The following is a 15,410-nucleotide window of genomic DNA, read 5'->3' as shown; positions in this document are numbered from 1 at the left end:
CTTCCGGTCCCACGATGTGGTTTTTACATTCATGACAATTAGGAACTCAAAAAACATATCACTAATTACTCTGTGGTGTGTATATGTGTCTTTTATTTTTTTTAATTTAAACCAATTATTCCTTTTATAACTGGATATTGGACGTCCTTGAAAGATTTCTAAGCTAATAAAAATTATGTACCTACATACCCATGTCACAGATAATATAATACTATACTCTCCAATTTCTTCGATTTTGTTAAAAAATAATGCAGTATAATTAATTGGGTATGCACGTAAAATCTCACGAGTAGGACTAACCTTACTCTAATATTATAAATGTGAAAGTGTCTTTGCTTTATGGCATGAATTTTGGGTCTGGAGATAGTTAGGCTAGAGAGTGGCATATGCTACCTTTTATCGCAACGACAGGTGTCATTTCCTTAGACTACGCGGAAGTAGCCGCGAGGGGAAAGCTAGTGCAGTAATAAAGATGACTAGTAGTGACTGACTAGTCATATTATGTACTGTAAAGTTGCTCATGATATATAAATGTACAATGCATTGAAAGCAAAGCTGGAGATCGGATACGAATTTGCTGCTTTTAACATATCTTACTTTAATATTATGTTCCTGAATGTTATGGACATAAGTTTTACGTAAAATTATCGTAATTATAAGTGAGTAGGTATTATAAGCGAAATATTAAAATAAAATGCTGAACTCGAAAGTGAACTTACACAAAACTTTGTAACTACAAATCTATTCTTATGAATAAGAAAACTATATATATGCAATATCAATTTAACCCACATCGCGTTTCCATTAGAATGTAATTTTTGTAAGTTTCAATAAGAATCTGTCTTATTGAAAGAAGAGAAGAATGATTATAACGAGGAAAAATAGGAGCTATGCCAGGAATTTAAATTTGTAATTTATTCAAAATATATAATCCATGTTATTCAAAATGTTTTTTTTTTAAGAAAAATCAGATCAACATTAATTTTTTACCTTACAAGGAAAATGTAGTGTTATACACCTTGTTTCCAGAAAATATTTGTTATGTGATGATGTGTAAATCTGTCCGTGAGAGAATAGGGCCTAAATAACTTTTATAAATAATTTTGATAGTGGGTGGGCCTATTGCCATCAAAAATCTGCTTAAAGAAGAACCAAAATGGGCTAACATTGTTTTGTAAAGGTTGCTTTGCACTGAGCACTTGCAATTTTATATCTACGACAAATCAAAAACAAATTTTGGATAACGAAACTTATTATAAAATCTTACTTAGGGCGTTTGTGCTCTCGTTGCTTGAACTTATATATATTACTTAACACATAATTCCAATGAAAATTTCAAACATTTCAGTTGCTAATCCCCAAGCGAAGACAAATTAATGGCGCAGTAAGTCATTTCAAAATACCTGACCGATATCCATTAGCGTCGTTCTCAATAAAATTGTTAATTATGAGTGCAAAAAAAAACCAACCTTGACTAAGACTAGAGTAAGCGACCGTTTGAATATAAACACATACAATATTACATGTGAATGGGTAAAAAAATATTGAATATTGAACGTTTCGGTCAACTTGACGCACGCAGTGATTAGGTACACGTATTGCACCGGATAAGGATGCTACTTATGAAGTTACTTCTATTTTATGTAATCAGTACATGACCTGATAATCATGATAATATCTGCGTTTTACTACCCCTAAACATATCGATATGATTTGAAATTTACATAAATTACAGCGTTTTTATCGATTTTTATGTGGCAACACAAAAACTAGATCGTTTTTTTTTTCAAGCCAATTAATCCAATAAACCTTTGATTTCAGCTTACTTACAATATTTTTTTAGTAATGAAAAACCTTGAATGTATTATATCAATACCAAGCTTTGGAAGTTATCAATAATGCTTTAAATAAAGCTCGGTTTTCTAAGAAAAAAACCTGAGTGATTTTCATGAATATATTTCTCAAAGTTGTAAAATCACTTTTTAAAGAAATACATTAAGTAATACTTTACGTATTAAATTTCTATCAGGTTTTTTCGATAAGCAATTTATTGTTTTGTTAAAGTGAAATATTATGTGTATCACATGAATATAATTTTATATTATTATTAGTAATTTGTATTTAGCTAGGTACTATTATTAGTCTATTAGTCTTACTAAGCTTTTAATGAATAGACGTTGGTTCTACGTAAATTTTGCACTTCGTATAATAAATGTGTAAAAACGTCGTATCATAGGTAATATTCATCATAAATATAGCATTTTTTGTGCAAATGACAGAAAATAGTACAATTATCTACATTCGCAGGAAGTAGTGAACTTTATGTTACACCTGAACCGTGGAGAGGGTTCCGGATGAATACTCGACTTTAACTTAAAACTTTTTTAATTGATACTTCGTAAAATTATATTGGTAGTTTCATTAAAATAATAAGAACCATACAATATTGCGTCGCAATTATGATCTCTACAAAATTTCGAGTAAACATCAGCAACATTTTAAGTGCAACAGATAGCATCACCTGTTTCAATATTAATTACTTACTTTTTGATGTATTTTATCTTTAGTTATCAATTAAAAAAGTAATAAGAAGCCGTACGTTGTTTACAATTACAACTATAACAACTTCGAACCCGAAACACGCGATAATAGTGTAAAATGTAATCAACAGACATAATTCACAAGAAAAATGTCTGAATAATTTATAGTTTCCACTTGCAGTTCAGTTTTTACACGCCGACACAGCGAGCTTACAAGATTCTTTCTAATAAAGTAATTTTTCACTCTATATTTTTGCAATAGTACACCAATATTTGTATGATATTTATTGCCTACATACGATATATGGTTGATCTACTTTTAAAATTTTAAATAAAAGAAGATGTATAAAGAGCGCCAATTTAATGCGATTTACATTCATATGTAATAAATTCAAAGATAATTAAATCCATCGAAACTTCTACTAATATTTTATTTTAAAATATTTCCCTTATTTTTATTTTAACTTACACTTAACTTACCCAAAAGCTCTCCACATAGTATGAAATTAAAAAAGAACCCGGAAGAGACATGTTCTCCATTGCTTCACAACAAGACTGAAAATATGTACACTACGCTCTTTTTATATATACACTTTTTACGTATTAACATCACAATGGGAATTCCTTTTTATCGATAGTTTACGTTCTGTTTACGAAAGACCCGCGAACGCTCAGCGTCTTATAGCCGGCGCGATGTGACTGAGAAGTGACTGGCTCGTTGCGCCTCTATATACCTACATAACCACTGCTTCTTATTTAGTCTGTACGCTTGAATTCACGCTCTACATCCATGCATTAATTGCAGTGCATCTTGGATACCAAGCAATAGACTGGCACGCCAAGACACACGTGACTGGGAACCAACGACTTTCTTCCCCACTGCGGCACCCTTTTGACCTATTATTAAATAATGGAGTGGAGAAAAAACTGTAATTAGTTCAAGGTTACACAGCAGTCTGTGAAGAAGATAACGCGTTAAACGATATACAGATTATCAAATAATTGGAGATGAATATTGTATGATTTATTTTCTTAATAAAGAAATGTTAAAGAAAAAAGTTTTCTGTACTATACAATCAGTAGTACAATATTATAAATATGTATGAGAAAATAAAATAACAAAAATGCATTCAAAGAATAAATTTTATATGTCAATCCAAAATTATTATTTTTTTAAGTAATATAGATTAATGTGAAGTACAATTGAAAGCTTTCAAAAGCGCATACTTGCATTGGTATTAAGTTACACCAGCAATATTAAAAATATTTATAATACAATCCATACTGCAATAAGATATGGAATAATATAATAAATTATGGAGTTTTAAATCGATGATATAATATGCATAATTAGTATTACCGAAGCTTCCACTTAAAATCTAATGAAATAGTTATCTCGGTATATTTTTTTATTGAAATAGTTCCTACTGGAAATATGAATAATAATAGTATTTTAATTAGGTTCAACGCTTCTATAAATAAGTTATTCCGAATTTAGTTAGATAACTCGACGAAAGTGTCAATAAACTTCTTAAACTTTTATCATTTCACGTGAACGCTCTGGAAAAATATTTATTCATCTGAAATCAGCTATTAAATGTACAATTATTTGATAATTCTGTTCCTATTATGTTGTAAGTGATGATGTTATCCGCATGTAATTACTGGGCATTTTTAAACACTTAATAAACAAATGTTATGATTATTGCTAGAATAACGTTATTGTATTTTATTATGGTTATTGTTTTAATTATAAAAAGTCAATGAAAGGAGAGATAGGAATAATCCTGTCTTTATTTTAGTACAAACTTAAAATATTGCATATTGCATATTATAAAATTGTTGTTTATTCATACTTCTTTTTCTCAACGGAGTATTGAAAATAACCAAAAAATTTATCTTAATATATAAAATTCCTATGAAAAGTCAGGGAAAAGGCAGGGAAGAAAATATTTAAGAAGATATACAGACATTGTCATTTTTTTTTACAAACTCAAAAAGATTATGTTTTCTTCAATACATCAAGATTCTATTCATTCCGTCGAATAATGTACTAATTGAATATAAATAAACTACTAATTAAATAATAATGATGTTATGTTTATAAACCTTCTTTTTTGAGATATATCTTGTTCTCAAAAATAAGACTCTATTTCTGTAGTATTGTGATTAAATAGAATTGATATAATGGTTTAGAAATTTTTGTGGTTTTTTTAATAATAGTTACAAATGAAAGATTAAAAGTAATGTTAGTTTCCGTGACACTGACCCTGAAAAGCATTAAATAGTTCGTTAATCCTTTATTTATTGTCAAGATATTATATTAATGTGCCCTTAAGAAGCTCATCAATTTATATTGATTAAGGCCATCCATCAAGGCAAAACGTTAACAGTTATCTGTGTAATAAAGTCTGTCAATGAAGTAAATGGCTAACAGCTTATGTTTTGCAACAAATATTTTTTTAAATGGATACAACACTACATACTCACACACGCTCACACACAAGGGTCAAACTTTTAGGTACGTTCCACCCCTGTTTATCGCGGGGAATACATACATATATATAGATCTATATATATATACGTTACAAATTTGTCTCAAATCTTTTGATAATTTTGCGTAAGACACATTAATTACAGAATAGCACAAAAATAAATAGGTGATGATTGAATCAATAGCCAATTTATCTGGCCTTTTTTTTTTTTTTAAGTGGGGAAATCTTGCATAGATACCCACGGCCTAAGGAGATAAAGCCGTGGGTTATGTCGGATTCCTACCGACCAAAACCCCACTGTGTTCCGTCGAGCCACTTAAGTGAAGGGGCCACGGGAGTTGATTAAAATTCGTCCGCGACCCCTTCGGCCAATTTATCTGGCCTGCTGCTTATGTAATTATATAAAATCTATGTTAAATTCTATTTTTTGTCATCGTCGGCAATGGAGCTGGTGGGTCGCCTAAAGGTAAGACATTTGGAAAGGCGTTAAGCGGCGAGAAACAAATGGATTGCCGACTTTAAAATGGAAAGGGGTTATGAAAGAATTGAAAAGACGACTAAAGGAAAGGACTGCAAAGGGTGAGGAAAGCCATATGGGCCTTCGGCTCCCCCACTCACCTGTCTACGAAGCCGCCGCCACAGTTTGGGTAATTACTATGGCTATCAAATAAAGGGCTTAAATAGTAGAATGCTACTCGCTATGTATAAGCTATGAGAAATCTCAAATCCAAGAAGGCCACCAACACAAAATAGGGTCGAGGGTCTTTAAATTTATATTTAATTTAATCATCAATAGTGTTATATTATCTGTACTTATACGTTTTCAAGTAGGTACCTACCTATATTTATATTTATATACAGATAACAGAATCCTCGAAAGACACCATATATTTACTTACAAATATACCAACCTACATAATTTGATTTGATATCAAAACTAGAAGCTCGACCCGGCTCCGCCCGGATATCAAATTTCCTGTTTTATCTCAAGAGAGCATTTGATCATATCTTGGCTGTATACCTAATTTTATCAAAATACGTTCAGTAGTTTCAGCATGATTGACTGACAAACATTCAAACAAACAAACTTTTACATTTATAATATTAGTGTGAAGTGTGATGGTTTGATAGTGTGAAATATTAATTTATTGAAATATATGGAATTTCACATCATTTTGTGCCATCACAAAATACAAACCCACATGAAATTGTTTTATCGCCTGCGGCGGTCTCTACCAGACAACCTTTGGGTACAGAATGAGAATTAAAAATAAAATAACAAAAAAAGTAGCGCCGAAACATTTAAAGATTAGGAAATATTGTAGATATTGGATTAAAAACATATGTTATGTATTTTTTTAAATAAGATAAACAGCAACAGTAAAATAATAAATACATTATTTTAAATATTGCATAAACATACACATATATTTCATTATAGGATCGGTCAGTGTTTCATAATCTGATGGCCGTAACAGAAAGAGGCATTATAAAACTTCATGAAGTGTATGGGAAAACTTAAAAGTCGGTTATAAAGTAGTTTAATATTTATTTATTTATATAGTAACAAGTAATTTACAGGTTATCGGGGAAAACAAATTCGAAACGTTCTTGAAGGTAAGATGGAGATTTGGGATTGAAAAGGACATAGTAAAGGGGACAAAGGATACAATTATGCATTCCGGCGGAAGCGGATAGGAAGCCATTGAAGATTTTTACAGATAAATGATAAAGGCACATGGTCATGCTGACGTAATCCAAAAACAAATCTTACGCATAAGTTTTAGAACCGCTGAAATTTGTCCAAAAGTTCTTCACTATTATTTATATAATAATCGTCTTCATAGTCGAGAAGTGGCAACAGTGTCGTTAAGCATAACTGTAGTACATGAAAAATTTTATAAGAATAAAAAAAAATTAACACGAGGCGGCTCTCGACGCCGCTTTATTTTGCCAAACCGTAGCTTCTCGGCCATCCGTGTTCCTGCGTCATCAATTGAATTTCTTCTACTCTTTCGGTTTCATCTGCCTAAGGGACACCCCACGCTATCTACTTCATATTGGTTTAGGTGCGTTATTTAAAAACATTGTTCAAACCTTTTACCAGCCGCACAGTTCCAACATCGGACCACCCGGTAAAAACCAATTCCATCCGCACCATCTGGACGGTTGGCGGTTCACAACCGTACGCTTCACCCGCAACTTCTTTCTGCGTACGGCGAAGCTTTGGAACGATTTACCAGCTACGGTGTTCCCGAACAATTACGACATTGGGGCGTTCAAGAAAAGAGCGTATATGTTACTGAAAGGCCGGCAAAGCATTTGTAACACCTCTAGTGTTGCAAGTGTTTATGGGCGGTTATGACCACTTAACATCAGGTGGCCCACCTGCTCCTTTGCTTGCTCTGCCATAAAAAAAAATAAAAAAATAAATAAATGATAACAATAAATTTATTTTTAGGTTTTGTAGCATTCAAATGCTTTATGAATGAAAAAATTTTATAGGATAGAACAATTTGATCACGAGACCGGATACGAACAGCATTGCTAAGGCAAAACGACGCAGGTTCATTAATTTAGTTTACGATATGTAACCTACTTGTCACACTTTCATAAAAACATTAAGAATTTATTTTCTAAATTGTGTATAGAAATATTAGAACTACCTACGTGATATTAATAGTTTTGTTATTAAAAACATTGTCCAATTTAAAATATACCTAAGTCAAGATGCTTGAAATGTAGAACTCAAAAATTATTTAATTTACTCACATCTATGGTTTTTATAAATATGCAAAAGATTTTAATAAACAATTAAGCATGATAAAGTATTTTATCAAATGGCATGTCAATACAAAAACCTATTAACAAAATCAAGGAAATTTAAAAGCTTTTAGATAATATATTACCTACTTTACAAAAATATGTTCAACAAATCAATATGTTATAAATATCAGAATCATTTGAATGTTTTACTATAGAATGTTTTATAATAGCATAGCTTTATAAGCCATCTTAATTATTTTAAGGTTTTATTCATCTGTTTTCCTTTTTACAATCGTGACCACTATTTTTTTTGTGTATCAAAACAAAACAATAGGAAAATTACATTTACTTTAGTTTTTGCATAAATATTTTCTCGAAACGAACCCTTTTTTTTGTAACCTAGTGGAGACTTGAAAGTAGAACGTTTGATAAAATATTTGTTAAAAAAAAAACTACTATTTCATTTTCTTCTTTTGAACAGCTGTGGTCTAAATTTCAGACTCTGAAAGCACAACTAAAAGCGGCTTGACGGAACCTAGTAGAGTAGTCGTTAGTCGGTAGTCCAATATTGCAATGGGAATCCGACATAACCCAGGGCTTTTTCCCCGAAGACCTTGGGTATGCACAAAAGCATTCTCGACTTCAAAAGAAGGGTACTAGATAAACTCAAACTCAAATATTTGTTTATTTAATTAGACTTCTTACTTAGTAATTAGTACTTGTACGGGCGCAGATATTCTATATATGAATAATTCTTTTTGACAAAAATTTATAATTCCTCCAAATTTTCAAACTTAAATGGGCATCAAATTTAAATGGGACCACACGGAAGGTCAGAGACCCGATTTCAAATAAGAAAAGAATCATCTTGGGTTCAACCGTTTGGGCGCTCTGATGCCCCAGACAGACGTACACAAACATGTAAAACTTTATCAAACTGTTGATATTTATTAAACAAAGTTTTTAATTAACAAAATACAGGGTTACCCTAAAAATATGAATATTGAATTAAATTACGCGTGAAATGAAAAGTGGCTTCTGGGATAAGACTTATTTTGTACCCTTATTCACGACATGGCCTCATTTTCATGGAAAATCACCTGGCTTAGCGACAAAAAAACGCAATCCCAAATCGGCACGGGAATATTCGACCAATAAGTTCAAGTAAGCAGTGGTGGCTCAGTAAGCAGTGGTGACTCAGTGGTCATGCATGTCCGAGAATCAAAAGATCGACGACGCCAGCGTGGTGGATTATGGCCTGAACCCTCATAGGAGGCCTGTGTCCCAGCAGTGGGAACGTATATGGGCTGATGGTGATGAAGTTCAAATAACAGGGCGAACAAGAAAAATTTACCAATTATCAAGTACATAAAATATTTTAATGCGTTTCAAAGTTTGTGAGACTTTCTTTTTGGTGAACCATAAAAAGCTACTTTAAAGTTCTCTACGAATATTACAGAAAGTCCATTACTGGTGGCAAGAACTCAGACACACTACACACACGAGACCTCGCACTAGGACTACTTTTGGATAGTTTCAACTTATAAGGAATTTGCAACACTAAGACTACACTATAGAAGTAAGTTTATAGTAACAAATATCTTTAGTGCACCGCCTAGTTAATAGTTTAACGCGTTTGATCAGAACACACCCGTAAAAGCAGTCGGCAATGTAAACCATCGTTTTAAAATAGTCAACTGTCATTTGTCAAAATTATGATAGTGTCAGTTCAGACGTCCACATTCATGTGAAAAAAGTTGAGAGAAATAAAAAGAAAAGTGAAAAACATCGTAACATAAATTAGTAATTATATAAAAGAGAGAATAATCATATCTTTTAATATTACACACTATGACTTTTTCTAAAGTAACACACGTTCTTTTTGACTTGGATGGTCTTTTAATTGGTGAGTACATAGAATATTAGCACCTGAATTCTTAATTTAGTTCCTCATTTTACCCTTATTTGAATATGAATTATCTTTTTGTAGACTCAGAAAATTTCTATACACAAGCGTTTACAAATGTATGTGGAAAGTATGGCAAAGCATTCACTTGGGAATTGAAGAAGAGCTTATTGGGTTTCCAAGGACACGAATGTGCTGAAAAAATTATAAAGGAATTAGATTTGCCAGTGACTAAAGAAGACTTTATGAAACAATGTCAGGAAGAATATGAAGTTCTTTTTCCAAATGTTCAATTAATGCCAGGTATAAAATTTTACTTTAACTGAGGCTCCATAGAATAATAATTATGCTTATTTTTGTCAGTAAAAAAGTTACAGATTGTATAAGTGAAATATAAGATGAACATGATATATAAAGACATGACTTATTTTTATTAATTAAAAGGCCTATACCAATTCATGTGTTTTAGTAAACCAAACTACATTTACATGCACTTCAATCTTCAGATTATTTGTATAATGATAAATGTTTCTAGGTGCAAAGAAGCTAGTAGAACACTTGAAAAGTAAAGGGGTTCCCATTGCTTTAGCTACTAGCTCCAGTGAGGACAGTGTGAATATGAAAATGCAAAACCATACAGCTTTCTTAGAAAACTTTCATCACCTTACAATGGGCTCTTCTGACCCAGATGTGAAGAAAGGGAAGCCAGACCCTTCAATATTTTTGGTCTGTGCTTCGAGATTTCCAGAGAAACCTAAGCCTGAAGAGGTAAGGCATAATTTTGTTAATTTAAACTAAACCAAACATCTTCAAATCTGAAGCAAATTAAGAAAAATTTGACATTGTCTATACTATCAATGATATTAAGTTGTTTGGGTTGTTTTGTGTTTCCCTGTGGGTTTACTTACTTGATGTGCCAGTCTGATAAACTTCTGTCCGATTACAAAAATTCTTTCAACATTGAACACAAATGTGACCTCCAATTGCCCTGAGGCTACATATGTACTATAGGTGAAGTGGTGCAGTGCACCAGGGCCCGGGAGCTCAGGGGGCCCTCTAACCTCAGCTTTGAAAGAGGGGAGGAGGGCCCGATTCTTTCCCTATGCACCAGGCCCCTTGTCCCCCTAGCTACGCCACTGTCTCGATATGAAATCACCATATCAAACACAAAGAACTCAAAGTATCTTGTACTGAAACAATCACTTCAGTATATTACTCTGAATCTATATAAATACATGAAAATCACTCTTTCTAGTGTTTGGTGTTTGAAGATGCTGTCAATGGAGTTAAGGCGGCATGTGCTGCAAACATGCTGGTAGTTGTTGTACCAGACCCTCGTATTGAGAAGGAGCTGCTAAAAGATGCAACTTTAGTACTGAGGTCTTTAGAGGAATTCCAGCCTGAGTTGTTTGGTTTACCTCCATATGAGTAATTACTGAATTGTATTCATTACTTAGTAGTTAGAAGCTATAGAATCAGTTCATTAGAAATTGATGTTTCTATGATGTATTATTGTAGTGGCAATATTGTGAATAGAGATGTTTATTCATATAATTGTGTTGAAATTGGAATCTTTTAAATATTTATAGACAGTTTCACAACTTTTGTATATGTTCTATGTAGCTTACATGTTAAAAATTACAATGCTATAAAATGTATGTCAAAGATGGTCATCTGCAAGGTGTGAAACTTATGGTAGTTTTAATTGTTTGTAGGTTGTAGAATTTGTCCGTTAACTTAAAAAGATATCATTGTATGTTTTAATTTCACATGAGAAAGTACTTATTAGATAGATGGTTAGGGAGGAATATTTAGCCCTCATCCCTATCTTAGACCTAAGTATAAATTATGCATTTAAGTGAGAAACTATGTTCTAGTCAATAAAAACTTATTATAGAGTACAACTCTGCCCAATGCTTCAAACCTCAGTACTAAAATATAATTATATAGATAATATCTAAGAAATATATTGCTTATATTGTCCAGATTATACATTTTATATTACTGGTGTAATTTTTTTTTTTTTTTTTCATTAGATATATGATGAAGATATAAACTGTTCTATGTGTATTCTTTTAAATATGTTTTAGCTTCGTTTTGTGCCTTTTTTTGCTTTCTAAACATAATTTTGCATCATGTTTTGCGGTTTTTAATGCTGAATGTATGTACAATGTGATAGTATGATTTAATAACATAGTATGTTTTTAATAGGGAAATGTAAAATTATACCTATATTATTGTGTGCCTACTAAAAATCAATTAACCATTTTATATATAAAACAATTAAAATGCTAGTTCCTTTTTACACGCTTTTTATTAGCTTCACCTGTATGTTTGTTTGTATGTTTGTTTGTAACCGACTTCTTTGGGCGCGATTTTGACCCACTTTAAACGGCCAGATTTCGTTCAAACTTTGTAGATTTATTGAGGACCGATGACAATACACTAATTTGATAAAATTATTCCATTTTTTAATTTGCAAAATATGATTTTTGTCAAAGCGTGTTTTTAGTTTTTTTTAACTATTGTTTATTATTATAATTGCACTTTTTTTAACATACTTTTAATAAGTTTTTTACTTTTAAATAATCATATAAAATGAATAATATGTCTTATTTAATACATATTTTACCTAATATAAAAAATACGCCATAATTTAGTTTCAGCATGATAGGGCAATGAGTACTTATGGTGTACATTCTATAATAAAGAGGACATATATAATTTTGGTAGCCAGCTTTCTCTATGATCCTCGAAATTTCTTCAGCCTCAAAATGTAGTTATATAGGTAAAAATTAAAGTTTAAAAAAAACCTTCATTACTGAAAATCATAATACTTCATAAAGTGCCTGTTTTAATATTTTATAATTATTATACATTTATTTATAACCATCGATAGCTTTACGATGTACCTATTGTCGACATTAACGACGATCAAAACGCTAAATTTGGCATGATATACGTAACGAAAATAATTATCGAAATACGTAATTTACAGTTAAGAAGTACTCTACAAATAACTGACCGTGAATTTCACTAAGTTGAAAACTTGAGATATTTATATTAATTTATTTAACCAAAAAATAAACGGTATATTTAAAACATTTATGAACACTTTATGTATATTTATGTATTTACCTATTCGAAATGGATCATTGCACATTAATCTGGTGTAAAATTTAAAATATTCTATTTCGTAGTCCTTAATCCTCAAATGGGGGTAGTCCAAAAAGTTCGGGTTTGAATTCTTCCATAGAGTTGACGATGAGAGTAGCTTCGGGTACTAACGAGCGGTCTAAACGTGGATCAGGCACTAAAACTACTTGCATGCCAGCCGAATGCGCAGCTTTTACGCCATTAATTGAATCCTCAAATACTAGGACCTGGAAAAATTAATATAACCTGTTAAAAGATAACTAATGTAAGATTATATTACCTTTTAATTATATTTATCTATCAAAATACTCATTAGGTAAAAAAGTCTTAATTTGATTATTTATTCGATCATTTGCAAATACATTTATTTTAGTTCTGGTATCCTTATCTATGTAGTTAAAAATGGTACCTATTTATCTTTCTTAACATGAATATTAAAGAAAAATAATCTTTACCTTATCCGGATTGGGTTTATCGGGAAACTTGGCTGCGGCTACGAAAAATATATCAGGAAATGGTTTTCCTTTCTTTACATCGGGGTCTGAAGATCCAAATGTTTTATAAGGAAATAAATCAAACAATTCTTTGTGATTCGTAGTTTTAATTTCGTATGTTTCCTTCCTGCTACTTGTTGCTAGGCCTATTGGAATTTTGCATTTACTTAAATGCCTTATAAGTTTTTCGACCCCTAAAAATTTTAAGTCACAAATTAGTTAGCTAGGTATTATGAATTCGATTTTATTATGTGTTTGTGCTGATGGTATTGTGAAGTATAAGTAAGTATTTATTTTTATGTGCAATAGTTTTCAAACTTCATACCTATATACATACATGCGATCTAATAATTTGACAGCCGCATTGGTTGCAGCCAATAAATATTCCATATTGTGTAATGGTTACTTATGAATAAATACGAAAAAACATATTTGTTATTTCAATCATAATAAATCAGCTTTCTTCAGAGCCGAGTAGCTCGTTGACGGTAGAGACAAAAGTTCTAACGGCGCAATTTGTCACATTCTTATCATGTTCGTTAAATTATTATTATATTTACTATATTTTTTAAACTTTATGCCTAGTGTTTCATGTTCGTAATGTTCATCACTTTTTCTATTGATCAACAACATGAACATCTATGAAAAATTACGTCGTGTTTAATAAAACGACTAGATGTTTATTTATGTTTAGCGTTATGCATTTTAGAGGCCCTATAAAATAGCGCGTAGAGCTACGCTACACTTGCCCTGCCGCAGAATTGGCATTGGCTCTATTTATTTATATATTAGGAATTATATTTATCGATCAAAATACTTATTAAATAAAAAAGGTGTGTGTGCGATTCACACACGATAGAAGTGAAACTTCAGTAAATCGACAAAAGAATGAGATGAATATATATAAAATAGTATGTATATTTCTGTCTCATTCTTTGCCGGCTTCATTCTACACATTTTTGTACTTGTGTATCTTACCTGTCGTTTTTTTCCGTTGCATCAGGTTTGAAATCACAACGATTCTAAAGAAGTTTCACTTCAAAAATCTTTATTAGATTATTCGGCTATCTAATATTCGATAATTTACCTAGTAATGTCCTACCATGCTAAAAATGGTACTTTAATTGCATGAATGAAAAGAGTGGATGAATAGATAATGACAATCTTTGAAGTGGATTTTGATGTATTTGGTTTGGGGTGGTTGTATATCGTATGATAAATTAAACTTCATACATGTGGAACTTTTAGATGATTACAGCTTCTGCGTATGTTCTATTAAAATTATCTATCAGAAAGCGGTGAATCCGACCTTGTGTATGGGAAATTTTGATAATAACCTGGTAACACTGTACTCGTTGGAAAAAGCTCATTAAATATTTTCTCTGCTTCCAATATGAATTCGTTTACTGTAAGTGGCAATTCAAGAGCTTCGATTATTGATGCTGCAAATTCAGCAGTTTGTTGACCCATTATTTGACACTTTAACGCAAACGTGAAATTTTTGCCATACCGAGAAGCGATTTCCTGAAAACCAAGAGTGTAGAGATCTTCTGTGTCTGTAAAAAAATCATATGTCAAATTTATAACCTCCATCAGAAATATTACTTTAGGTACCTACAATTAGAATTATTTATACATACATAATTTATGTAATACTTAATAAAATATAAAAAAATATTATTCCTAAAGCGATAAATATTATTATCTCTATTTTTTATTTAATTATAATTGCAATAAATCTTCAAATGTAAATGCCCTGTTGGTATAAAAATCATGCGGTCTGTAGTAACAAGTGGTTTTTAACAACTATAAATTTAGTAGTAACGAACAGATACATAAACTTACTGAGAATAAGTCCATCCATATCAAATAAAACATGTGTAATTGGTTTGAAAGACATCTTTGTTAAAGGAAAATAAATAAATAATAAAAATAACACTATAATCGCACACAGCTTTCTACTACACAACTTATACTAAGCACCGCAATCAGCTATCATGTAGTCTTGTACACACAAATATGCTAATCAGCAAACTATTGCATAAGAGGAATT

General features: G+C 31.4%; 3 protein-coding genes across 3 annotated transcripts in view; 1 reads left to right on the top strand and 2 right to left on the bottom strand.

The window, feature by feature from the left end:
- The window catches only part of LOC119828929 (ecdysone 20-monooxygenase), a 28,800-nt gene extending 25,541 nt beyond the window's left edge, over positions 1–3,259 (bottom strand). Inside the window, exon 1 of the mRNA XM_038351246.1 lies at positions 3,021–3,259. Within this exon, the coding sequence (XP_038207174.1) occupies positions 3,021–3,080 (60 nt within the window). The 5' untranslated portion in view covers positions 3,081–3,259. The remainder of the gene's footprint in view (positions 1–3,020) is intronic.
- A 6,264-nt stretch (positions 3,260–9,523) lies between these two features.
- Positions 9,524–11,732, top strand: LOC119828946 (pseudouridine-5'-phosphatase-like). Its single transcript, XM_038351275.1, has 4 exons — positions 9,524–9,707; positions 9,792–10,010; positions 10,243–10,475; positions 10,963–11,732. The coding sequence occupies exons 1-4, from the start codon at positions 9,653–9,655 to the stop codon at positions 11,137–11,139; spliced, it is 684 nt and encodes a 227-aa protein (XP_038207203.1). The 5' UTR covers positions 9,524–9,652; the 3' UTR covers positions 11,140–11,732.
- Positions 11,733–12,567: 835 nt separating this feature from the next.
- On the bottom strand, positions 12,568–15,398 carry LOC119828942 (pseudouridine-5'-phosphatase-like). The gene is made up of 4 exons (XM_038351271.1): positions 15,203–15,398; positions 14,695–14,913; positions 13,319–13,551; positions 12,568–13,090 (listed from the first exon to the last, which is right to left on the bottom strand). The coding sequence occupies exons 1-4, from the start codon at positions 15,255–15,257 to the stop codon at positions 12,911–12,913; spliced, it is 687 nt and encodes a 228-aa protein (XP_038207199.1). The 5' UTR covers positions 15,258–15,398; the 3' UTR covers positions 12,568–12,910.
- Between the last annotated feature and the right edge of the window lie 12 nt (positions 15,399–15,410).

The sequence above is a fragment of the Zerene cesonia genome, chromosome 9, assembly GCF_012273895.1.
Source record: "Zerene cesonia ecotype Mississippi chromosome 9, Zerene_cesonia_1.1, whole genome shotgun sequence".
Classification (NCBI taxonomy): Eukaryota; Metazoa; Arthropoda; class Insecta; order Lepidoptera; family Pieridae; genus Zerene; species Zerene cesonia.
This window is presented reverse-complemented; position numbering and strand designations above follow the sequence as displayed.

Excerpts from the sequence above, each read along its gene's own strand:
- LOC119828946 (XM_038351275.1), top strand. The coding sequence starts at position 9,653 with ATGACTTTTTCTAAAGTAACACACGTTCTTTTTGACTTGGATGGTCTT. Across the intron at positions 9,708-9,791 it reads CTTGGATGGTCTTTTAATTG|ACTCAGAAAATTTCTATACA; the intron begins GTGAGTACATAG and ends ATCTTTTTGTAG. Across the intron at positions 10,476-10,962 it reads AGAAACCTAAGCCTGAAGAG|TGTTTGGTGTTTGAAGATGC; the intron begins GTAAGGCATAAT and ends CACTCTTTCTAG.
- LOC119828942 (XM_038351271.1), bottom strand. The coding sequence starts at position 15,257 with ATGTCTTTCAAACCAATTACACATGTTTTATTTGATATGGATGGACTT. Across the intron at positions 13,552-14,694 it reads AACGAGTACAGTGTTACCAG|GGGTCGAAAAACTTATAAGG; the intron begins GTTATTATCAAA and ends TAAAATTTTTAG. Across the intron at positions 13,091-13,318 it reads ATAAACCCAATCCGGATAAG|GTCCTAGTATTTGAGGATTC; the intron begins GTAAAGATTATT and ends TAATTTTTCCAG.